Raw genomic sequence first — 24,181 nt, forward strand, 5'->3', positions numbered from 1 at the left:
TTTCTTTCTTGTCCCTGGTATGTGCCATTGAGCTTGGACCCTTTCTGCACAATCATCAGGACCAGCCCACACGGCAGGGATATGTGCCATTGAGCTTGGACTCTTTCTGCACAATCGCCAGGATCGGCCCACTTTTGAGCATGACACCACCACCACCGCCGACACTTGTGAGCCTATAAAGCTTCGCTTAAAAAGTCGTAGTGTCGCCCGAAAGGCGAAGCATTGATTGTGATAGCAAATTAGTAGACAGCTGTACGAAGTTAGGATAGTAGTTTTACCGCCGTTGAAATTTCTAAACATTCGCTTACTAACTAAATTAACAAGCATGGTGTCACGCGCGCACAAGCATCTCACTAGATTACCGCGGAAACTCGCTACCGAAACTCTGGTGTGAGGAGGCGTGGCGACAGCAACAAGCGAATTGACCTTCTTGCTGCCTCTCGCTTCAACGCAAGCTAAGCAGCGAATACACAGCGCTCAAGAACTTAACTAGAACGGGTCCCTAATTACAACCCACACCAGCAACTCCGTAGATTGATTTCGGTGGGCCCGGAATTGCTCGCCACTCGATTCACTTAGACGAGTGCGGCCACTCCTTAAGGCTCATTCACACTAGGCTGACACGGCACCGATTCTGGTCTGCTGACTGTTGGTGACAGCGTCTTCCTTACTTTACACCGTCGTCCACAGCGTTTCCCGTCCTGTAAACTGCTGTCGTCATCAGTCGGCAGAGCAAAATCAATGTCGTGTCGGCGTAGCGTAAATCAGCCTTTACCATCCCGACGAATTTGGAGTGGCTCCGTTTGATCTGTGCTTGAACCCTGCTACTTTCCATGAAATTGTGGACCCTGCTCTCGTTGAAATGAAAGGGCAGGACTATCTATTGCTACTTGACGACCTAGTCGTTTCTCATGAACCATTTCTCCAACCTCTTCAAGCGAATGCAAAAAGTGAAGAAGCAATACGGTCGACGGATCTGACGTTTCAAACAGTGTAATACCACTGTGGTTCTGAATGGCTGAAGTTCCTCGGACACCTCATGAGCAGCAGAGGCGTTCCACGGCCTCGAACCTTTGTTGCGAGCACAGCTTGCCTGAATTAGTTGGTGAGTCCGCAAAGTAGTATAAGGTATTCGCAATTTATTGTCTTTTTCGTGTATCACGCATGCTTGTACGTGGATTCAAGTGTCAACCAGTGACTGGGGGCGATATTCCACTTTGTGAATGGGAAAACGTTTTTTTGGTTAGCTCAAACGTTACAGCGTCAATCTAGGAAATGCGTTGGTCTCGGGTTTGACGCACATAATGGGACAAATTTTTGTTTCAGTCTGTGGAGCTTGCTTTCCCAGACACACGTATAGGTTTTCATTACAGTCTCGTGTTACTGTCGAGTGGAAGGCATTATTTACATTCAGAAAACTTGTTTTTGTAGCATGCGCTTACGCGCATAACTCATTTTCCATATTAGAAAGGGCACCTTGTTTCAGTTGATTGACGTTTCTGGTACATCTGACTGTAGTTATGTTTTGTTTTCTGTGTAAACCTGAAAGACAGGCAACTCTTCAGCAAACATCTGTGGTGAGAAAAGAGTGCGGTAACAGCAAAAAAAAAAAAAAAAAGAAAGAGGAAACCTTGAGCGTGTCACTGAAGTGATGAAATCGAAACAGTAAATGTAAAAAGTACTGCGCTATTTACGCTTTGCGCATTTTTTGCGAAGCATGCAAGGAACCCAGGAAAACATCATTTCAAACGTGCGTTCTTGAAATTTTTAAGTCGACGCATTTCTAAATTTTAGTTTTGTTTCTTCTTAATGCAATTCAGACGTAAATTCAACCTATTTTATTATCGGAAGTTCATTATCGGAAGTTCATTAGTTCATTGCAAACAACGCGGGCATTACGTGCCCCTACGCAGTGCTCTTTACGTTGCAGCGCATAAAGTTCATAAAAAGAGCTAGATTACTTTGGCGGCTTACGAGATGGACTTAGAGAACACTAAGTCCATCTCGTCTATGAAGACACTAACTTTAAGAGAGGACCCGGCACACATAATTTGTGGTGAGGAGTGAGAAAACCTTGCTTTTCTTATCCCAGTGGTGTACTTGCCTTGCGGCAAAGCTTGACTTAGAGGTTTATAGTGAATCAGTGTGGCGATCTATGGGATTTCTTAATATATTCTTCAATCCCTGTGGGCAGAATTGTGCACGCCAAGAGAGTGTGTCAAAAGCGAACACTGAGGCACATGTAAAACATGGAGTATGCATCCTGAAATACTTCTGAGTGAACGTGTGCAAGAAGTGGGAATAATATTTGTGAAGCGTTTAAGTAAAACGAGTTGGAAGGTAGATATGGCGTGAATATGTCGTGATGTAGCGGTGCTACTTTCTTCGTAGTTTTAGCATCGTTTTTCATCAGTCATAATTTTGAAGTAGCTCGACAGGTGTATGAAAAAAAATGAAACAAAAAAGTATGATAGACACAAAATAATTGATATTCTCAAGTAGAAAGTTATCGCAAGGAGTCCAAGTTCTGTAAACAATAGAAAGCTTATTGAAGAATCGAAAAGACTGAATATGTTCGACAGTTGCCCAATTTTTAGCATTCTGAAGACTGAAGTTGCGTAAATACATTGTCAAAGCTCAGAATTTATTGGTACCTGAAAGGGATATATCTTCAGAAACATACATACCGGTAAAAAAAGCCTCTGCGTAGCGCAAGGCTTGAACATTGCCCACCACTGGTGGTAGTTTTCCTTGGGGAACCACACTGGCTTTACATCACAGCTAACACGCTTCTTGACGCTATCTGGCCAAGACGAGTACTTGAAGCAACACGGGTGTGGCAGCCGAGGCATAAAAAAGATCATATCAAAAGTTAGCAATGAAATAATATATGCAAAGTGGTTGTAAATACTGCGATCTTATCTGTGACTTACGCATACCGAGTCCTAAGGCGACGAATCAACAAACACTTTTATGGGAGGAGATATTTCAGTGCAATTATTTCACACAATGAACAATATGTTTACTTTATATGTCAGGCAAGCGATCATGTTGAAAAAAAATGCAGCTTGAACTAAAGGACTGCACGGGCCAGGGCAAATGGCCCGCGCCTACCCGAAAGCCCGAGCCAGATGGAATCTGGGCCTGGGCCCGCACAGGCCCAGGGCTTCAAGCCCGAACCCGGCCGAGGTCCAGATTCCATCTATGTTGGGCCTTCGGGCACAAGAGGGCACTCTGCATACATACAAAGCATCCTGTGGGAAGCTCAAATGAGAAGTTCGAAGAACTGTTGGTGAATTACTGCAGCAAAAAACACAAGAATAGAGGAAAGAACAATGCGATTTTTTCTAATTAATTTTAATTTAAATCATGGTAAACAGAAATGTAATTCATTTTCTTTCAGCAAAAAGAAACTTTGTTCTCGCAACAGAAAAAAAAAACCTACAATATCTCTAGATGCAGGGCGACTGTTACCACTTTTGTTATTGCAGTATTTAATCACTCTCGATATGATTATTATATTGCAGTTGCTCTATGTCATTGGTTTTTAATTATTGTACTCCTTTGAAAATAGCGTTATGGTTGCCGCACTGCAGCATTGATCGCTTCCACCTTAACAGCATTCGCAATGTTCTTCGTGCACCATAAATTACCATATGAGAAGGGTTTTGTCATGGGCTCTCAAAAGTAGGCGTCGCAGTGCTTTTCCCAACGTCATATTTGTCGTGCCCAAATTAGACTTTGTACTTTTACTTTTTGTTTGTACTTTTAGCTGCTATGCACCTAGTATTATTTTAGAATCTTTCGGCCACTGTCGTGGTGTCCCGGTATCGACGCGCAAGCTTGCGCCCCGCGTGGAGGGTTTGAAGGGGTATATATAGAGGTGGGGAGTTTGTTTAGCTGTAAGAGCGTCGATGCGAAGTAACTCCCAGTGCCACGCAGGCTATGAGACCGAGCTATTTGTTGTTCTATCTTGTCCCGCGCACTCAAATTCCGCTCAGTTAGCTCTTACGGAGCCAGGATTCCTCTCCTGGCTTGAGTATTCTGCGCGCATACATTATCGTTGCTGCAGCTGTTTGCTCACCACACCGCCTGTATGGAAAGGTCAGTAAGCGTCGAGCTCAATTTAGCGCTGATAAACTCCGGCTGTTTTCTGTTTTCTGTTGACCTGAGCTCGCGAACCACTGAGGCGTGACACCGCTAACGGCATTGCCGACGTTCATCGTGGCGCCAGCGTTGTGACGTGTCTCGTATATTTGCTTGCGCGCTGTTCTTTTCCTGCTGCCTAGCAACACTTGCCTTGCGTGCTGTGTCGCGCCGTGTCGCCTCCGCGTATTGTTAGAACGCCGCGCAAGGAGTCCGATCGCAACGATGAACGTGGTTATCGCTGTCAATGCTTCGCCTGTGCAAAACTGCCACTTCATTTTACGAGTGTGCGTGATTATGGATGTTCACAACAATAAGTGTTACATTAGGGCTTTAAAATTATGTCCTGCCCGAAATTGTCAACCCAGTCTTTCCTTTTATCGTCCTTTTCATAGCTACACACTTGCTCTGTCGGAAAAGGTTCTGCAGTGTTTTATTGTGACTGCAGTTTTATAATATCTTTGCACACACACTTAAACAATGCCGCTTTTAAGGCAGGTACATTGAGTTTTTTCGTGCGGGCCCGGGACGAAAAAGTTAGCGCAGCTTGCAGTAAGTTGTGCAAGGTAAACAGCCGAGCTGGTGATTACCTAGCTTCTTCCAGTTTCGCTAGGCTCGGTTAAGTTTTGCTACGTTTGGCTAAGTTTTGCTAGGCTCCGGATAATACTCCGGCTGATACTCCGGATGAGCATGCAATGGTCGCATTCGTTTTCGGCTGGTGGCACGACGAGCTTCTAGCTGAGCTGCTTCTTCTTCGGGAGTCTTGTACTTCTTCGCCGTCTCATGTTAGATTTGCTCAGTGCGAAGTCTACGAGAGTTGTGTGTGTCGCCGTCGTGGCGACATGATTTTTATAATCAGTTTGACGACATGGCCAAACTTCACAAAGTGTTTTCATGGCTAAGCAAAGGTAGAATTGCGTCGCGAAGCAATGACATCGCTGGACGAAGCTAGGTAAGTGATTGCCAGGCGATCGCATTGACGGAGCGGGTCTGCTGGAACGTGGTGTCGGTACCGCAACGCGGTGTCGGTGTTAGAAGCTGCGCTACTGCAACGTGCAGTGACGTCATCACTGGCGCGGTGGCGGAGGAGCTAGGAGAAGTGCCGGAGCTAGGAGAAGCGAGGCGCAGCTGTGGCAGGTGCTTGCTAGGGAACGCAGGTTACGTCATCATTCAGCGAGGTTTTTTGTTCGCGACACACGGACTGACGGTCGGCGTAAACAGCTTCGCTGTTAAATATTCAGCCCGTACAGTGCTCTTGATCCAACGCACGTATTGGAGTGTTTGAAGCGAAGTTTTTGATGAAGTATATATAGGCAATGACATTAGCTTTTATACAATCGCATGCAATGCGTAAAACAGCGTTTCCTTTTATGCCGTGCAACTTCAGCAATATTATATTGCTCTGAAAGTATGTAACACACTAGCGGCGTCTAATGAAACGCGCACAGCGCAGCGGGTGGCCGAAGCATAACGGAAGTGCGCGCTGTCCATTCTTCACCACTGACAAGCGCGCACATCTGGCTCGACCGCAACACCAAACGATGCCCTACTGCGATATTTTTGTTTCTGTTTGGGTTGCCTTATTTGAAAGCGAGAGAAGAAAATGAAAGATGCCTCAGGCTAAAATGTCACAGCAGTACGATCATCCTCGCCACCTGCAGGCAAACTGCATGATCGATCCATCTCTAGTGATGAAGACGTTTAGACGCGGCAAACTGTACCCCGGGCACCCCTGTTCGCGTTTCATTTGACGCCGACTGCACATCCGGTTTCGCCTCACTGGGCGATAATACTTGTCGAGTGAAACGATAACTGCGATATTCTTGCTTCTATTTTTTGAATTTTCTTTTCTCTGTCATACAAAAGAGAACGAGAACTGGAACGAGAATATCGCACTATAGGAGGAGCATCATCACGCCGTGTAGTCTTACCAGATATTTCGCGCCTGTCAATGATGATGACTGAATGGCGCACATATACCTTCAGTAGGAGTGAGAATCAGTGATTGGAGTGAGGCTTAGGAGTGAGGATCAATGGCGAACATCTCAGCAGCCTTCGGTTTGCAGATGACATTGTCCTATTCAGCAACAATGGGAACGAATTAAAACAAATGATTGAGGACCTTAACCGAGAAAGTGTAAGAGTGGGGTTGACGAATAATCTGCAGAAAACAAAGATAATGTTCAATAGCCTGGCAAGCGAACAAGAATTCAGGATCGCCAGTCAGCCTCTACAGTCTGTAAAGGTTTACGTTTATCTAGGTCAATTAGTCACAGGGGACCCTGATCATGAGAAATAAATTTACAAAAGAATAATTGGCTTGGAGTGCTTGCGGCAGGCGTTGCCAAATCCTGACTGGGAGCTTACCACTGTCGTTGAAAAGAAAAGTGTACAATCATTGCATTCTACCGGTGCTAACATATGGGGCAGAAACTTCGAGGTTAACAGAGAAGCTAGAGAACAAGTTAGGGACCACACAAAGAGCGATGGAACGAAAAATGTTAGGCCTAACGTTCAGAGACAGGAAGAGGGTGGTGTGAGTCAGAGAGCAAATTGGAATAGCCGATATTCTAGTTAATATTAAGAGGAAAAAAATGGAGCTGGGCAGGCCGTGTAATGCGTAGGATGGATGGTCGGTGCACCATTAGAGTTACAGAATGGAAACCAAGAGAAGGGAAGCGCAGTCGAGGACTGCAGAAATCTAGGTGGGCTGATGAAGTTAGGACATTTGCAGGCGTTAGTTCGAATCAGCTAGCGCGAGACAGGGGTAATTGGAGATCGCCGGCAGAGGCCGTCATCCGGAAGTGGACATAAATATAGCATGATGATGATGATACCTTCAGTTATGCTTCGGCCAAACGCTCCGCTGTTCGCGTTTCATTTGAGGCCGATAGTACGTCAATGACCTGTAATGTTTGAAGCGGAGCCTGCAGTTTCGTTGCCAGTCAGACGTGCTTCTCAATCCCCGTGAGCAGGCGATTATGTTCCTCGAGCATTCGCATATGGACTAGTTTGCACAGCTTCAAGATCTCATCGATATAGGAGGTACACGTTCCACCGGGCAGAAGGCCCTTTGTGCCAAGTTCTGCTACGCACGTTTACTTCGCGTAGCAAGGCCTCCAAAACAACTCGGTGGAGACCTTGTGTAGACGCGTGCTTGTCGATGGAATTCTGCCTTGAGGATCTTGCACATCCTAGTCCTATGGCATACAGAATAAATAAAACCATGGAGTGGACGTCATTGGGACGAACTGCGTTCCTCACACTCACGCTGCGATGAGGCTAGTTGTGGCAAAAGCATCACCAAATACACATGGACAAGAGTCAATTGTAATTGAAACATAGATCAAAAGCATAGTGATTTCGGAGCGTTGGCAGGGTGTGTTGCGGTGTAGGTAGCACGCAATGATCAAGGACCAATTGTGTAAACTCGGACCCACGTGCGGTTTTGGAATGAAGAAAACCTTTAACCCCTTTATAGGGTGTTAAGCAAGCCGAAATTTCTTGGCCTATTCAGTGGATTAGTAGAACCAATCCTCAAGAATAGCTGTTCGACCTTGTGCAAAAGAAACCTTGGGACGCTTAAGAAATGCGACGCCCCTGTGCAATAGAAGGCTTCTATATATGACATACATCAAGGCTTACCTCTCTTCGCATCTTTTCCTCGTTCCGTTTATCTGCGATGACGATTAAGTGTAGCCTTGACGTGGAGTAGGCTACAGCTGACTTGACCGCAACGATGCCAAGATCAAAATGGCCCTCGCATATGACGAACACCAGGGTCATTCTCTTGCTGTAAAACGAAATAAGTGGTTGTAGAGTTAGGGTAACTTTCCGTCTCGGAGAAAATGATCATGTAGTACTTGAGAGTACAGCCGCTTCTCTTGAGCATAGGGCAAATGAGTGCCTGGAGGAGCTCCGCTCAGTTTCGGTATCCGTGGTTACAGTGGGCTTACAACGAAACACGAGCAACGCGCGGGATCGTCCGGGCAAATAGTTGACGATAGAATCAGTCTTACGGAAATTGACACACACAGCAGCGTCGCGTACAAAATTCAGTGCACGTTTCACCTGCAGTGGTCGAGTAGTTATGATGACCACTGAAACCTCAATATTCAGTACTCAATTGTCAAGAGGCACTGTAAGCGATAATTGCGTAGCAGATTACGAGTATCCCGGTAATCTAGAAGTCCGGTATGGTTTATAAAGCTGCACTCCTAATCTATGCTGGCAAAAACAGAAACATACTGACTTCCCTCTTTCCCTCGCAACAGCTACGCTACACGGGAGTTAGTGTTTTTATCGAAAGTGAATACGAAATTAGCTTAGTGAGAGTCAAATTATACTATTGTTCTCTAAGAACATGTGCGTACTAGTGATGATGTCATCGCACGCACTTTTCTTGGAGCTTCGAATGTAAATATGTAGAATAATTGCGAAATTAGCTATGCTTATTTCCACAAACGTTAGCTACATATGGTTTTGTTGGTCACTTCGGAAAACAAGAGTGTGCTATTAAAATGCTATTGAACAGCAGTCGTGTCTAGATATCCTCCCACGGCATTGGTGCAGCAGCTAAGCTTGTCTACGGTCTGTCAAACGCATCGACCTCACCGCCACCGCCAGTCATCAGTTTAAAGAGCCAGAGCGCCGAAGTAAGTTTCAGTGGGCATGGGAACAGTGCATACTGCACAACTTCAATTCACCAGATTTTCACGATGTAGGTGTGTATTGGGTTTGCTCAGTACTGTAAATTGTGGGATGAACCAGTAATGAACCAAGTAATATGTGAAACAGTATGTGAACGTTTCTCAATGACATAGGTCGGCGCACTCACTCATGAGTGCACTCACTCAGACTCACTCTCACTCATTTCAAAGGCGTGAGTGCGAGTGTGAGTGAGTGCCAGTGAGTGTGAGTGGAGGTGAGTGTGAACGTGAGTGAGTGCTTGTGAGTGTGAGTGGAGGTGAGCGTGAACGTGAGTGAGTGCGGGGCCTGGAAAAAATTATGGTGAGAGTGTTCTCCCACACTGCCGACCTATGCTCAATGGCATTTTCGCTTTTCAATCTCGGGACATACAAGACAATCGAGGACCTAATACGTTATCGGAGGGTATAGTGGAATTATCTTCAATTGAAGAACCAACCGACAAAAAGAAGATACTATTTCAAATATTCAGAGATGTGCAACTGCCGTGAGACTTGAGCTGAATAATGAAGATACTTGTATAAAGGCTGAATGAAAAATAAATGACAAAGTTTGAAATAATTATAGGGGTTTTACGTGCGAAAACCACGATATAATTATTAGGCACACCGTAGTTTAAGATACCAAAATAATTTTACCACCTGGGGCTCTTAGCGTGCACCTCAATCTAAGTACCCGAGCGTTTTTGCCATTTCGCTCCCATCGAATCCGCAGCTATGCAGAGCGACGCTATCTCCTTTAAGCTACAGCGGTGGTTAATTGAAAACGTGTGCCTATGCAGAGCAGCTGCGCAATATTTGGTGTTAGCACTCGTTTCATACAGATGAATCGGTGAGTCCAATGTTATATTTTTCTCACAGAAGATATCACGTAGTAACGCCGGTTTCTACCTGGCCGGTTTTCAGAAGGCTGTCGCAACCGGCGTTTCTCTCCTGGTGCCGGTACGACCTCCACACTAGCATGTCATTTGCGGGCTTTTAGCTTCGGCCTAAATATGCACATTGAGCTGCATCAGAAATGCGCTGTCAGACGTTCAATAATGTAGGAAAAGATGGTATCGCAAGCTGACTCATTCCTCACTAATTACACGTTTCAATATCGTGTAACCCGAAGTTGTGAGGCTAAGTCGTCCATTCTATTGTTTTTGTTAAAATTAAATATACCGGGTGTTTTAGCGAACACTTCGAAAACTTATAAAAGTTGCCTGTGGCCGATAGCACAATTCTAGTTCATGAGCTGGTCTATTCGAAGAGGCGGACATTACTTGCACAAAATATTGAAATGCATAATCGGCTAATTAACAAAAACATTAAGCTTTTTAGTAATACTTTTATGGCCCATATTGCAATTTACTAATTCTAGCCATGGAGTTCGCAAGGCGGATCCATTTAGAACAAGTTGGCTGGATGACAGTAGTTTAGAGATAACAATACCCGAACACCATTATTATATACAGGTTAGCCATGCAGGCAATTATATTAAAATTGCAATCATGGGCAGAGCATAATGGTATGTTAGGGGAACTTCAGAATGGCTTCGAAATCGGTAGGCGTCTGGATGATAACTTATTTGGTCTTACCCAGTGTATTGAAATATCCTCAGAATAACGGAGACCGTTATACGTGGTTTTTTTAACATTACCCAGCTGTTTCGTATGATGTACATGGTAAAGAGAGAAAGGGTGCTAGAGGGAATCAAAATCGAGTTTAATATCTCATAGAAACAGGCGGGCACAATAGTAGAGCAGCAGCATCCAGGTTTATTTTATGTGGACGATATTGTATTGCCAGCTAACAACCAAATGATATGCAACGTCTGGCTTATATCTGTGAACAGGAAGGCGAGAATTTATGTGTGAAATTTAGCATTCAAAATCAGGTGTTATGGTATCCAATGAAAACAGTGAACTAACGGGGCCAACACAGGGACAGGAATTACTTCGGGTAAAATTATACAAATACCTTGCTATATGGATAAACGAAGGCAATAGATATACGGAAACAAATAAAAAACAGCGTAGCTTGCACTGGAGGCGCAATGCAAAATAGACAGCGGAGCTAATGGGCACCTAGCTAGTCCTGGCTTTTGGGCTTGGCTAAGCACTACCAAGTCATCCCCAGCATTTTCCGGAATTTATAGATGATTGATCGATTACCGATTAGCTATTCATTGGCTATCGCCTGGCTATCGATGACTGACTAAGCTTAAGTAGTCCCAACTATGTTTAGATAGACTTATCCAGGCTCAGCTTCGCTAGTTCACAGGTAGAAGTAGTAGTAGCAGTAGTAGTAGTAGTAGTAGTAGTAGTAGTAGTAGTAGTAGTAGTAGTAGTAGTAGTAGTAGTAGTAGTAGTAGTAGTAGTAGTAGTAGTAGTAGTAGTAGTAGTAGTAGTAGTAGTAGTAGTAGTAGTAGTAGTAGTAGTAGAAAACTTTATTTGTTGTTTTGTAATGAAGTCCAGGGCCCCATTTGCTGCTGCTATCCGGCTAGCTTAGACGATCAGGTATCGCTGGTTGTCTAAGGCTGTGCTGGAAAGAGCGGCTTCCCACTGGGATGGGGAGGCATTTGGTATTCTATAGGTAGGCCGGGTGGTTTGGAGCAATGCCACGTAGAATGGTAGAGGTTTGGGTGCCCACCACAGAATGGTCATTTGTCGGGGTGCTGGGTAGGGTAAAATGTCACAGTTTCGCCCTAAGGGCGAAGCAATGAATGCGATAGCAACACAGCAATGTCATACGAAGTAAGGTGAGCGGCTTTGGTAGCAACAACACGCAGAACTGTTGTCGACGCCATCGGCGTTTTGCCCGCGTTAGCTCAAAATGCGTGCGGCGTTGGTGACTGTTGCTGGAGCCTCTGATATAAATAGGCACTTGGTGCCGCAGCTAAAAGTCGCCTCCCTTCCCTCCCCCTCCCCCACGGCCTCTCGCGCGTCCGAAGAAGGCGCGTTTGCTCTACATATATGGTGATTGTAAAGGAGAAAAGAGACGCCTACTTCTGCAGCCCTTAAGCGAGCACGGCGCAGAACGCGCGTTTGTTCTCCGCCGTGCGTTCACTCCCCGTGAAAGACGCGCCCCTCGCGCCCTTTCACTCGCACATACAGCGTTCGGCGCGCGGCGACGATTTCATCTCCAAATGACGTCATACGGAACCTCACGGCGACGGCGACGGCGACGGCGACGGCGACGCCGACGGCAGAAATCTGCTTTTGAGTGTCCATATAATTGCTATCGCAATAAAAGTGTGGCGGAGAGCAAGGCTGGGGGACGTATTTGTTTAGAGCTGGTGCCAAGCGGCTGCATCTGCACGGTTTAGTTTCACGTGGGGTGGAGGCAATGTTCTACGGGATAGTCTGTGGTGTTGTAGTATATGCGTGTATGTAAGCGGTATCGTTTCCACCTTGTCTGGGTTCGACTGGCCTTTCACCGGCGCCTGACAGGTGAGGCCTCGGGCTGTCGCATGAAGGCGCTCATTGCCAGAGAGACACGCATGCCGAGGTGTCCAGACTAGGTGACCTAGTGCAATATGTTGCTTCTCGTGTAGCATTTTATGAGCCATTGGGGGAATCCGCCCTTGTGCGTAGTTTCGACATGCTTGCTGGGAATCTGTAAGAATATATATGATATTACCCGGGAGTTTAGTTAGCTATACACATTCTCGCTGATCATGGGCTATGATCGGCGAGAATGTGTATTGGCTATGGCACATTCTTCCGCTTCCGTGCAGTTGTCTGTGCGTATTGTGGCTGATAATACTGCTTCGCCTCTCCCGTCGGCCACCGCTACCACTTTAGCTGTAATGTAGGGGTAGTACGCCACGTCTGTGTAGAAGGTGTCGAAGTCGTTGCCGTATGCTCGGTGCAGTGCCTTTGCACGTGCAGCGCGCCAGGTTTTTTGGTGTTCGGGGTGTATATTCCGAGGTATGGGGGCTCCTGTAATGTTTTTTTTTGATGTTTGGTGCGATTTACTAGGGTTCACGTGGGGCAAACTTAGATGCGGGGTATCGTAATTACCTGAGTACGTGCCTTCCAGTCGATGTTCGTTACAGTCGTTCAATCGTACTGACTTTATGAGCTTCGATTAATTTGGCCATGGTGTTGTGGAAACCAAGCTCTAATATTCTGAATGTTTAGGTGTAGATAGGAAGGCCTCTCGCCGTTTTCACCGCTGTGCGTAAGAGTATGTCTAGCTAGTTTGTTTTTGGGTGGATCGGTGGTAAGATGCGCGATAGGTAATGTGGCTTACGATTAAAGCGTGTATGATGCACATGACGTCGGATTCCTTTAGGCCGTGGCGGTGGTTAGTCACCCTCCGTATCATGTGCAATACCTGACTAAACTGTTTCTTCAGTAGCGTCAGGATATATTTCGCTTTCGCATAGGCTTGAACGTGGAGTCCTAGTAACCTCAATTTGTTTATCTTATTAACAGGTTCACCCTCGATAGTCACCATGATGTCAGGCGGTAGGTGATGTTTCCTTTGGAGTTTTGTCACCATAAGCAGTTCTGGCTTTTGAGCTGCGCACGTAAGTAGCCCTGCTCGTGCATATTGCTGGGCGGCCTGCGCTGCTGCTTGTAGTGTGTCCTGTACTTCACCATCTGAGCCACTGGTGGCCCAGATGGTGCTATCATCAGCATAAAGCGCATGCCTAATTCCCCGTATGGCATCTAGTAGTGCAGGTAGTCTGCTCATAGAGAGAGAGAGCAAGGAGAGGAAAGGCAGGAAGGTCAACCAGAAGAGCATCCGGTTTGCTACCCTGCACTAGAGGTAAGGGAAAGGGGAGATAGAAAGAGAAAAATAGGGAGAGAATGAGCGCTCAGTACACGTGGGACGATGTACAGGGACACTATAGGCGGTCTCTTAAACCGGTGCACTTCAAATACTGTACTAATGCACCCAATGCATTTTGTGCCAGTGACGGGTGTAGCCATGGTCCCAGTATCTTTGACTCAGAGAACGGTCTCGAGTCCAGCCGGTTTAAAGTTGTCCTGAGATAGAGGCGTTGTACGTCGTAGCGAGGACAGGTACACAATAGGTGCTCGATGGTTTCCTCGCACATACAATAGTCGCACATCGGGCTCTCGGCCATTCCCAAGTCTGCTCATAGCTATGCTTAATAGTCTGCTCATATCTATGCCAAATAGCACGGTGGAAAGCACTGATCCTTGTGGCGTGCGTTTTCTCGCGAGAGGGATGGAGTCCAAACGTATATTTCATATACCTATTGTTGCAGTACCATCTTTAAGAAACGCCCAGACGTTATTGTATAATCGTGGGTCACATTTGGTTGCCGCTAGATTGGTGAGTATGCGGTCATGAGCTACGTTATCAAACACGCCTTTCAGGTCTAATGCAAGGATGGCTTTCGTTTGTTGGGTGCTGATATAGTCAATGATCTCTTCCTTAATATAGAGCAGTATGTCTTGACTGGATAGCCCTGGTCGGAAACCGAACATTGTGTGCGGCAATAAGGCTTGCTCTTCGAGGTACGGCTGAAGCCTAGCCAGGAGGACGTTTTCGAAACACTTTCCTATGCATGATGTGAGCGAGATGGGTCTCAATTGGTTTAGAGAGGGCTGCTTGCCTGGTTTTGGCATCATTGTAATATAGGCGTGCCGTCATTCTTGTGACAGCGTGCCCTCTAGCCAGTGGCATTGAAAATTATCCGTGAGTTTTTTATCGATCTGTCGTCGAGGTTTTTTAAAAGCCGGTACCATATTCTGTCTGCTCCCGTGGCGGTGTAGCGTACTATTCGATGCAGTGCCGCTCTAACTTCATGTTGTGTGATGTCTGTCTAATTCCGAAGGCTCCGCATGGGGTAATCTTTATAATCTAGTGTGGGGCCTGTACACATACGAGCTTTTGGTAAGTATCTTTTAGCTGTTCTATTATGGCCGCATCATTCCCAGGTGCCTGTCTCAAGATTTTTCAACTGTGTTGCTGCTCGTTGCTTTGGTTTCATTGGGATCGATGAGATTTCTAAGCAGTACCCACGTTTTGGCGGTGCCCAAGGTACCCTGCATTTCATTGCATAGGTTCTTCCAATTGTTTCGCGTTAGTTCGGTTGCGTAACTTTCCGCCTGGGCTGTTAAGGCGGATATCCGTTGCCTGAGCTTGCGATTGTGTTTTTGCTTTTTCCATCGTTTTTGAAGGCAATGGCGAGCCTCTCAAAGGTGTAATAGGTGCCTGTCGACATCGGTATGTTCTGGTGACGTGTCGATGATTTTCGTTGTCGCATGGAAATCTGTCTGAATTTGTCGGATCCATTCCTGCAGAGTTTCTGGTTTCAAGCCGCCTTCGTAGGTTTTGTTGATGCTATCTTGCTTGCACCGCTGTCGGAACTTGTCCCAATCCGTCATTTGTATTTTACATTCTTTGATTTTTGTTCGCGGTGTTATTATATGCGTTTCTATTATATTGTGGTCCCTACGGAAGGTCTCATCGAGGTTGTGCCATCTCTGGTACCTGATGTCTTTGATCAGCGTAAGGTCCGGGCCGGTGTCTCGACTGACACTGTTGCTTATTCTCGTTGGGTGGGCTGCGTCTGTCAGAATGGTTAAGCCTTGTTGTGCCAGCCGTCGACCCTTTGGATTAGTTGTCTCGTAACCCCACGTTGGGTGTGCTGCATTAAAGTCCCCTACGATAAGTAACCGTTGCTTTGTTTCCTTTTGTGCGTGTTTGAATAGCCCGTCGAAACAGCCTGCCCGCTCTTTAGGGGCGCTATAGATGTTGAGGACAAAGAAGCTAGGCTCCTTCCGGTGTACGGGAATGATTTCGATGAGTACGTGCGGTGTGTGTTCGGAGGGTGTGGTCGATTGCGGTTAACCTCTTTGACACTAATGTGACTGTTTTAATCGGACCATTGTGGTGTTGTTTGTACGCGAAAATATTGTATCCAGTCAGTTTAGGTTCATTCTATGTTTCTTGTAGTGCCTATACGTCTGGTGTGTGTGTCTGTGCGTGTATGAACTGCGTTCGATTTCCTAGTTTCCCGAGGAAACTGCGGTAGCTCCATTGCCCAATTTTGGTGGGTTGTGGTTGCGCTACATTTTGCTGTCTAGCCATGATTTAATGTAAACAGGCCTGAGATGAAGAGCGTGTGTATGTATGTGTCCGGATATCTTTTCTTGCCTCGAGCGGACTAACACGGGTGTGGTTGGGGGTGGCGTTGTGGGCGACCATTTGAGTAACTTCGTCGCGAATTTGTTGTCAAAATTCTTGGGTTAGCTTACTGAACATGTGTTGCAATGTGGTTTTGATTTATTCCTTCAGTTCCTGCCTATCTTGCGTGAAACTCTCCTTGAGTTCCTGTCTTTTCCGTTGCATTTCGTTGCTCAGACACTCTCTATCTTGTTGAAACTCGTGATTTAACTGGGGTAATTCCTGTCAAAGAGTTATTGTCATTTCGTTTACTAACGTTCGCATCTCGTGCCTGAGCGTTCGGGCTATGTCATTATTCATTTCCTGCACTTGGGCGTTGGCAGCGAAGCTACTTGTGAGACGTACCTGCCCTGTATGAGTACTTCGTGTGCATGTTGTAAGGGGTGGAAAATTGGCGGCAGAGGGAGAGCGTAAGGGGGAAGAGTTTGAAAGCCTCTCATCCCAGCTCACCTTTGGTGGATACGTTCCAGGGTCCCTCGTGTCCGCTTTCCTCTCGCTCTCCTCCAACATGTCGACGGGTGACCATGATTCCGCCCTTTGGTCGTTTGCAGCTGCTCCATGTCGTTCATGTCGGGGTGTCTTTGCGCGTGGTAGGCTTTGTGATCTGGATGTGGACGTGTCCCTGGATTTATCTCTTTTCTTTGAGTCCGTTGATCTTTGGGGTGATCGGCTTCTGTCTGCGTTTGTCTCCGTGGAATCTGGCGGCAATTTTTACCTGGGAGTTTGTGGTTGGTTAGTGCTACTCCCAGGGTTGTTGGTGGTGGGAATGTTGTTGGCGTCACTGGTGTAGCCGGCGTTACGTAAGAAGTGGGACTTGTTGAAGGGTTTGCGTTGCCTGGCTAGACAGCTTGGGTCCGTAACTGGGTGATCGCCTCCACACAGCGCACAATTCGGTTGGCATTGGTGGTCCTCCGACGGGTTTTTGTGTCCGCAGTTCTTGCACCGGGCACTCTCCAGTGGGGGACAGATGTCCGCCCTGTGCCCGGTTTTCAGGCTGCATACCTGAGATAGCGGTCGGTAGGGTCGAGATAGGAGTTCGTCTACATAATAAAAAAAATTCTTCTGGGAAACTCCAGCCCGTCAAAGGTGATCGGAGCAGCCGTCGACTTTCCGAGCATGCGTGCAAAGAGAATCGGTGCTTGCGGGGAGCGTAGATTAGCCATTAGTTCGTCTCGGTGAATTTCAATGTCAATCCCAGTGGCAACTCCCTTGGAGGAAATGTTGGGGCAGGCCACGTATGCGCATACTTGGTACTCCTTCCCACCAAGTTGGAGGGTAGTGATCCGGCTGATGTGTTCCGTCAGCTCCTCCTTTGGCGTACTCGCCACTGCCAGGTTCTTTACCTTGCGGATTCACAGTGTGAGCGCGTCAGATTCGGTTGCAGTAATTAGGCAGCTTGACTCACCGCTCGGGTGAGGTGATTTGATTGCCATTTGCTGATGTCGAGGCCGTCTCGTGGACGGAAGGCGATCTTGCAGTCGGACGGTGGAAGTGGTGGTAGTCGTGGTTTTCGTTCGTGTGCCTGGTTGGGCATGCGGTCTGGCTTCGATTCTCCAGTCGTAGTTGTCGAATGGCTGGCGTAGCGTCGGCGTTTACGGGCAACCGTAAACCAGTCTCCCCCATTGCCATCAGAATTGTTGTTTTCACCTGCGATTGCGGCGTTGATTTCCGTGTTTCGGAGGTTTGGGTGTTTTCAGGGTCTGCGCCGACCAAGGCGGTTTTGATGGGGTTCATTTTGGCCTTGCCCAGGATTATCTTTTAACAGATATCTCTCGGCTACAGCGGGCGGCCAGCCGCCAATGCTGTGATCACTCCCGTTCGGTTAGGCTTCGCCAGGCAGCCCTCACCTTGAATCTTCAAGAGGCGATAATTTGACGTAAAATCGACGCACGGATGCTTTTCGAGTATCAGTGTGATTACAGGTTGTCATCACAAGTAGTTCACAGGGTATGCGCCATTGCGCTTGGACCCTTTTGCACTACTGCCAGGATCGGCCCACATTTTTTGTGGGCGACTAGCGAGCTAACGGCCGGCTTAAACAGCTCTGCTGTTAGAACAATAAGAGTAAACGGGCAGAGAAATGAGGTCATAATGAAACACAGAGCGCTATAGGGATACATTAGGCATGAGGTGCTCCGGGGTATGTGGAAAGGTGTAATAGTTCCAGAACTTACACTTGGAAATGCAGTTGTTTGCTTGAAGTCAGAGGTACAATCAGAACTCGATGGCAGCCAAAGGTCTGCGGGACGCGTCGCATTAGGCGCTCACGGGAAGACTACACAAGAAGCTGAGCAGGGTGATATGGACTGGACAAGTTTTGAAGTGAGGGAAGCTCAGAGGAAACTTGATTTTGAAGAATGACTGAGGAAATATGAAAGAAAGTAAATGGGTTGCGAGAGTGTTCAGATATTTGTACAGGAAAAACATTGACTCACAGCAGAGGAAAGCAACTAGGAAGCTTACCAGCAAGTATGCGACCGGTATAGTGCGACCGGTATGGAAACTTGGGTGGCGGCTATGGAAAGAAGCCTGCTATAATTAACTACCTCAAAGGAAAAAAAAAACGACATAAGGAAAGAAACAACTTAGAACTCAAAGGGAAGTTTACTTTTCTAAGCGAGATCAGGACGCCAGGAAGGCACACCAAGGAAGAATAAGCATGTGCTTGCTGCAGTAAAGCTGGAAACGATGGAACATGTTTTTGTTAGAACGTGAGGATATCTGCCAGCTGTCGGTTTAGGCTCCTCTGGCCGCCTTGAAGGCCTTGATTTCAGGGATAGCAGGGGGAAAGTAAACACGTCCGCAATATAGTAAGAGGCGATTGGAAGTTTAGTGGCAGAAAAGTAGGGAGACTACAAACCAGGGAGGCGTAGAAAATCAAAGTTCACAATAGTGGTTCAGAAAGTTTTGATGCTGCGGATTCTTGGTGTGTGGGGATGGACACGAGGCAAAAAATGAACAAGAGCTTGGTGGCGCAACCCACCGTCCCATTTCAAAGGGAACGCTCATATCATCTATCCCACAATCCTTCCGTGGCGCAAGAGAGGACCCAGGCCTCAGTACACAGCTCATACATGCCGTGTTCCGACGGTGGCAGTAGTGTGGGTCGCTTCTCTAAAGGAAAAGCTGGGCGAAAGAAGTGGCCACTACAATGGCGCCGCCATGTTTGATTTTCGCAACCCTACAAAAATACTCAAAATATGATGGAAAAAGAAGCGTTTACACGTAGAACGCACGTATGGACTATCTGTAAAGATCATTCCTTGTGTGTTTGAGAAAGATCGAATGGATATTTATAAAATATAGACGTAAAATTTACGGTGCACGAAAGAATTTGTTTTCGGGCGCCTGAACTATATGGTGGCGATATACTGAGAGAGGCTCGGGGTCACGTTGATTGTGCGTCTCGTCTTAATCGCATCTCGTCAACTGCGCCTGCGCGCATGCACAGAGTAGCAGCATGGCTACGCCCTTGCCGTTACCGATTTCAACGCGTGGACGCTATGGCGAGCTCTTCCTTGTAGAGTTGGTTATATTTGGTTAATTAGCTCTATGGTCGCTACACTGCTTGAATACTAATCGCATTGACGTTGACGGCCATCGTGAGGCGGGTTCCGCGGGAATTTGTTTCAGATATGCGAACTCCGAGAAAAGTTCTCGAGGAGCAGTTGAGGATTGCTCACCTTGGAAGGGGCTTGACAAGAACCACGTCGCTGAAGGCGTCAGAATCCTGGTCTTTGTCCTGGGCTATATCACGGAACTGGGAAAAGTTGACATCCACGTTGATGTAACGAAGGCGAATCACAAAAAGGCCACCCAGTCCTGCTAACGCACACAGGCTGAGTAGGAGGTGCGTAAGGCGGATAACAGCCATGACACGTTGTTCCGTTCTGCACAAATACAAGCCATCATAGATGATGGACTTCACTAGTGACAGTGTTAAAGTGTAACCACCGAAACTGCTAATCTGCACCTAATTACAAAGCAAGCAGACTCACATCATAAAAAAGAAGAGTAGCACTTAATTTTGCATGTTTGCGTTTCTGCGTTCGCGTGCGCATGTGTTGATTGCTTCGTTTTTATTAGCTAGAATTATGTTCATATCAGACATATAAAGCTGCGCTCACACAATATCTGCAATTGCTACACCATCAGTACGCTTTTTCTCGCCAAGAACTGCTCTTTTCACAAGAGAAATTGTATCGGCCCCAGTAGCTCCTGCCGAAGCTCAGATTTCACGAAAAATGAGCGAGTACTCTGTGCTATTACCCCATTAACTTCACAAATTCGTGATAAAATATTTCGCGCAAGCTTGAAACTTACGCATACAATTTGCTGAAAGAAGTTAGGACAGACTACTTAGTGCTGAAAGTTTCATTGGTTCAACCTCACGTATGTGTGCTTAGGTAAGCGCTCCATCATAGAGAAAAGAAACGTGATTAGAAAAACTTCGAGGCTGTTTTTGAAAGAGAACAATGCCTAACCACACTGCCTACGGGTAACCCACTTTACTCTGGTAAATGCGTTTACGCAAGCACCGATGGTCGGACCTGTTCGTTCTTCATCACTAGCTTGCAGTGCACGAAAACAGGGGAACACACAGGATGTGAGTGACAAGTGAACACTTAACTTGACGGCTAGCTTTTACACAACAGTGACAAGCGGTTTCTTGTCACCCATTACCATTTTGCAATATGCTATTCGAATTAATTATCAAAAAGACAAACGGAATGAATGGCTGTTGAAATGCTTATTCTGGAATTGCTCATTTTGAAATGATTCTAATATTTAATTTCTTAGCCTTATCGGATGCCTGTGACCAATGTACGTTCTTCAAATGTATGTAGCAATCGCACACGTATGGTTCAAAGGTTGGTGTCAGCTTAGGGTCTTGTTTAGTGGTCTTTTTGACAAAATTCTGCAAGTTGCTTTATATGGCTGTAACGTGCTTAGAACTTGTCCCGACGTCGGCTTTATCTGGTCTTCGTTGACTGTAGATTGTGAACTTATATTTTACTGCGGAGAGGGTCTGTTTTTCGCGAGTGCTTCACTCTGATTTTTTACCTAGAGGACCACTCCTCGGACACAAATATATTATTTAAAATTGAAGCTTACTTTTTTGGCAGACTGCGTTTTTATGATCGAATGGGACTCGTGGGAAATGTTGCTCTTATTTTCTTCCACACTCTAAAAAAATAGAGGAACGGAAGATTGTCAACGTATGTTTTCCCAATTAGGCACCAAAGTCTTGATCTCACTAAGCCTCTACTACCATGAACAAGCAGGTTGACCACCGTCTGGCTTCCGGTTAGGATCTTGTTGTTTGCCGTGGCTGGTTCAATGAATAAAAGAGGAAAGCTCACGGTCGTTGTGCCATCAATTCAATTAACAAGAAAGGTGATGCTGAATGAGTCGGGAAATCTTCATGGTACTTTGAGTGGCCGGCCACAACGTGTTGTGAATTGATCCATTAATCGAGTGTTGTGCGTTGCAGCTATAGTGGCGTACACAGCGCTGGTGAATGTGGACATCGTTAGTGGCACTCATAGTAGGGTCTCTTAACGGTTCCTCGCACAATTAGCAGCATTTGAACGTGGAGACTGCTCGCTGGCATTGTTAGTGAAATTTGGAAAATAGCAGTCCTTTGTTGAGGGTAGTGCGGTTATCGAAGTGTCGTGAGAGGCTCCCTCGTGCTAGTTTTTAAGCCCAGGTCATGGTTATGGCGCTCGAAAACGTGATGATCGGAGGCCTTCACTGTGCACCTTTGTGGTGATAGAGCAATTTCGGTTACCACTGATTTCTTCGAGGATTCCCCATGCCAAAGTCAGACAGTGGTTATGATGCAGTGGCAGGAGCTGTTAGGCACGTTGACGAGTTTGGTGGTGTTCCGCCTGCTGCATCTCTTGCAGCATCCTCTGAAGATTTTCCTGCAGATAACACTGTAGGACAATCATCGCGTAAAGCTTGATAAGCGTGCGATCTTTTTGCGCGAGATCATGCGCATATGTTTCAAGTGGAGTCATGAAAGCAAATCTGGTTGACACTATTTAATATTCAACAGTCCGCCACCATTTCAGCGAAACAATAATTAGTGTATAGCTCTTTTCTTAATGAGTAGAAGGGTCTGTCAGAGTGATGCACCTTGGGGATCATGTAGGGCCATCCTTTCTAAATGCAGGTGGCTACTCGTCAAAGGATGCCGTCAGGTACTGTACTGCCTCGCAGTTTGTAAGTACAGCGCTCGTCCTTTCTACATAAGGAACCGGTTCGAGCCTCAAATAGCAAGGCACTGCTCTTTGTGTTATCGTACAGATTTTCCCTTGTAATTTCTTTCTTCTCATTTTTGTAAATCTCCACGGTCCTTTCTCTTTCCATTGTTTACATCCAATTCACCTTCTCTATTTCGCTGATTTTATTTCTGATGACTCCTCCTTTTCTACATACAGTTTGAATTATCCTGCACTTGGTTGCGAGCTTTCTTGACCTCTTCCTCCATTATGTGTCCACGCTTTACAGGAGAATGTTTTCTGCACGAGCTGGTACAAATTTGTGAACGAACAGGAAGCCTGCAAGACATGCCGATGCGAACGCGAGGGAAGAAGTGGACTGGATTTAAATTTTAATTTAACTTAATTATTTACCAGAGAGTTCTGGCTGGATGGGCGCTGAACTCATAAGCCTTCCATTCTTTTTTGTCAGAAGTGGAGCGCTCGTCCTTCTTGTGAACGCTCTCACTGATTTCCGTATTACTAACACGGAAAGAGCGAGAGAGGGAGATTGTGAAGATGAAGAGGAACTGCGCTGTACGTATAAACCGAATAGAGGAGGTCCTGAAAGAATGCGCAAGCTCGTCACAGCCCCAGTCAGCACTTCTACATAATACCTCTGCAGTGACGTGCCAGGACTACTCCAAGCGTTAATTTCATGTGTGTACATATGCGGGCACCTTCCTAAGCGTTCCCAACGGAAGCAAACGTACGCACACCACCCGGTAGTGAGCAAACAACGAGAGCTTATGCTACAGGAGGAACGTTAGAGTAAATATATGGGAGTGGTTAGTGCAGCCATGACCTGCTGAGATGTTGCAATGCCCTCGGAAAGCATGCCACATTCCCTTAACACTGTTCCAACAGCGCGCAATCAATGTAAGGCCGACGAACGCATTCCACGCTTTCCTACGGCGGCTACTCGATCCTGTTCGGGCTTTTTTGCCTTTAGCACGATGGCGGCGACTGGCTTCACTTTTGGAGAGCCACCTTCGCTCCAGAAGCCTAAGTATATAACCTGCTTGTTTTCTACAGCCTAAGCCGTACGTCATGTCCGGCGATTACTAATGGCGGCGTTTTTTACGTTTCGGTTTTTAAAAAAAAGTTGTCGCAATTTCACCTGAAAGGCGAAGCATCAATTGCGATAGCAAACTTGTAGAGAGCTATACGGAGTAATGATATTAGCTTTATCTGCTGTATAAACTTGGACATGCAGCAGCATCAGCAACACGCAGAACTGTTGTCGACGCCATCGGCGTTTTGCCCGCGTTCGCTCAAAATGCGTGCGGCGTTGGTATGTTGCCGGAGCCTCTGATATAAATAGGCACTTGGTGCCGCAGCTAAACGTCGCCTCCCTTCCCACCCCCTCCCCCACGGCCTCTCGCGCGTCGGAAGAAGGCGCGTTTGCTCTACATATATGGTGATTGTAAAGGAGAAAAGAGACGCCTTCTTCTGCAGCCGTTAAGCGAGCACGGCGCAGAACGCGCGTTTGTTCTCCGCCGTGCGTTCACTCCCTGTGAAAGACGCGCCCCTCGCGCCCTTTCACTCGCACATATATACAGCGTTCGGCGCGCGGCGACGATTTCATCTCCAAATGACGTCATACGAAACCTCACGGCGACGGCGACGGCGACGGCAGAAATCTGCTTTTGAGTGTCCATATAGTTACTATCGCAATAAAACATCGATTTTTCGAGTGTATTATGATGCATCCACTCGTATTTCAGGACAATTTTGCTCAGTGGCCTAGATAATCTGAAACTGTGTTTTTGTACGTGATCGAAAATTCTGTTGCAGTTGGGGTTTATTCAGTAGCTATTAACTCAGTAATCATGTTGAACACACTCATTTGAAACATATTGAAGACACCACGCAGTACGCAGTAAAATCCCTTCTTTATTGAGCTTC

The 24,181-nt window shown here is 46.5% G+C and overlaps 1 protein-coding gene across 1 annotated transcript in view; it reads right to left on the reverse strand.

The window, feature by feature from the left end:
- Nucleotides 1-24,181, reverse strand: part of LOC119458270 (glucoside xylosyltransferase 2) — a 103,043-nt gene that overhangs the window by 24,907 nt on the left and 53,955 nt on the right. Inside the window, exons 2-3 of the mRNA XM_037720105.2 lie at nt 7,792-7,939; nt 2,688-2,819 (exon numbers count right to left, since the gene is read on the reverse strand). Of these exons, the coding sequence (XP_037576033.1) occupies nt 2,688-2,819; nt 7,792-7,932 (273 nt within the window). The 5' untranslated portion in view covers nt 7,933-7,939. The remainder of the gene's footprint in view (nt 1-2,687; nt 2,820-7,791; nt 7,940-24,181) is intronic.

Source organism: Dermacentor silvarum, chromosome 7 (assembly GCF_013339745.2).
Source record: "Dermacentor silvarum isolate Dsil-2018 chromosome 7, BIME_Dsil_1.4, whole genome shotgun sequence".
Taxonomy (NCBI): domain Eukaryota; kingdom Metazoa; phylum Arthropoda; class Arachnida; order Ixodida; family Ixodidae; genus Dermacentor; species Dermacentor silvarum.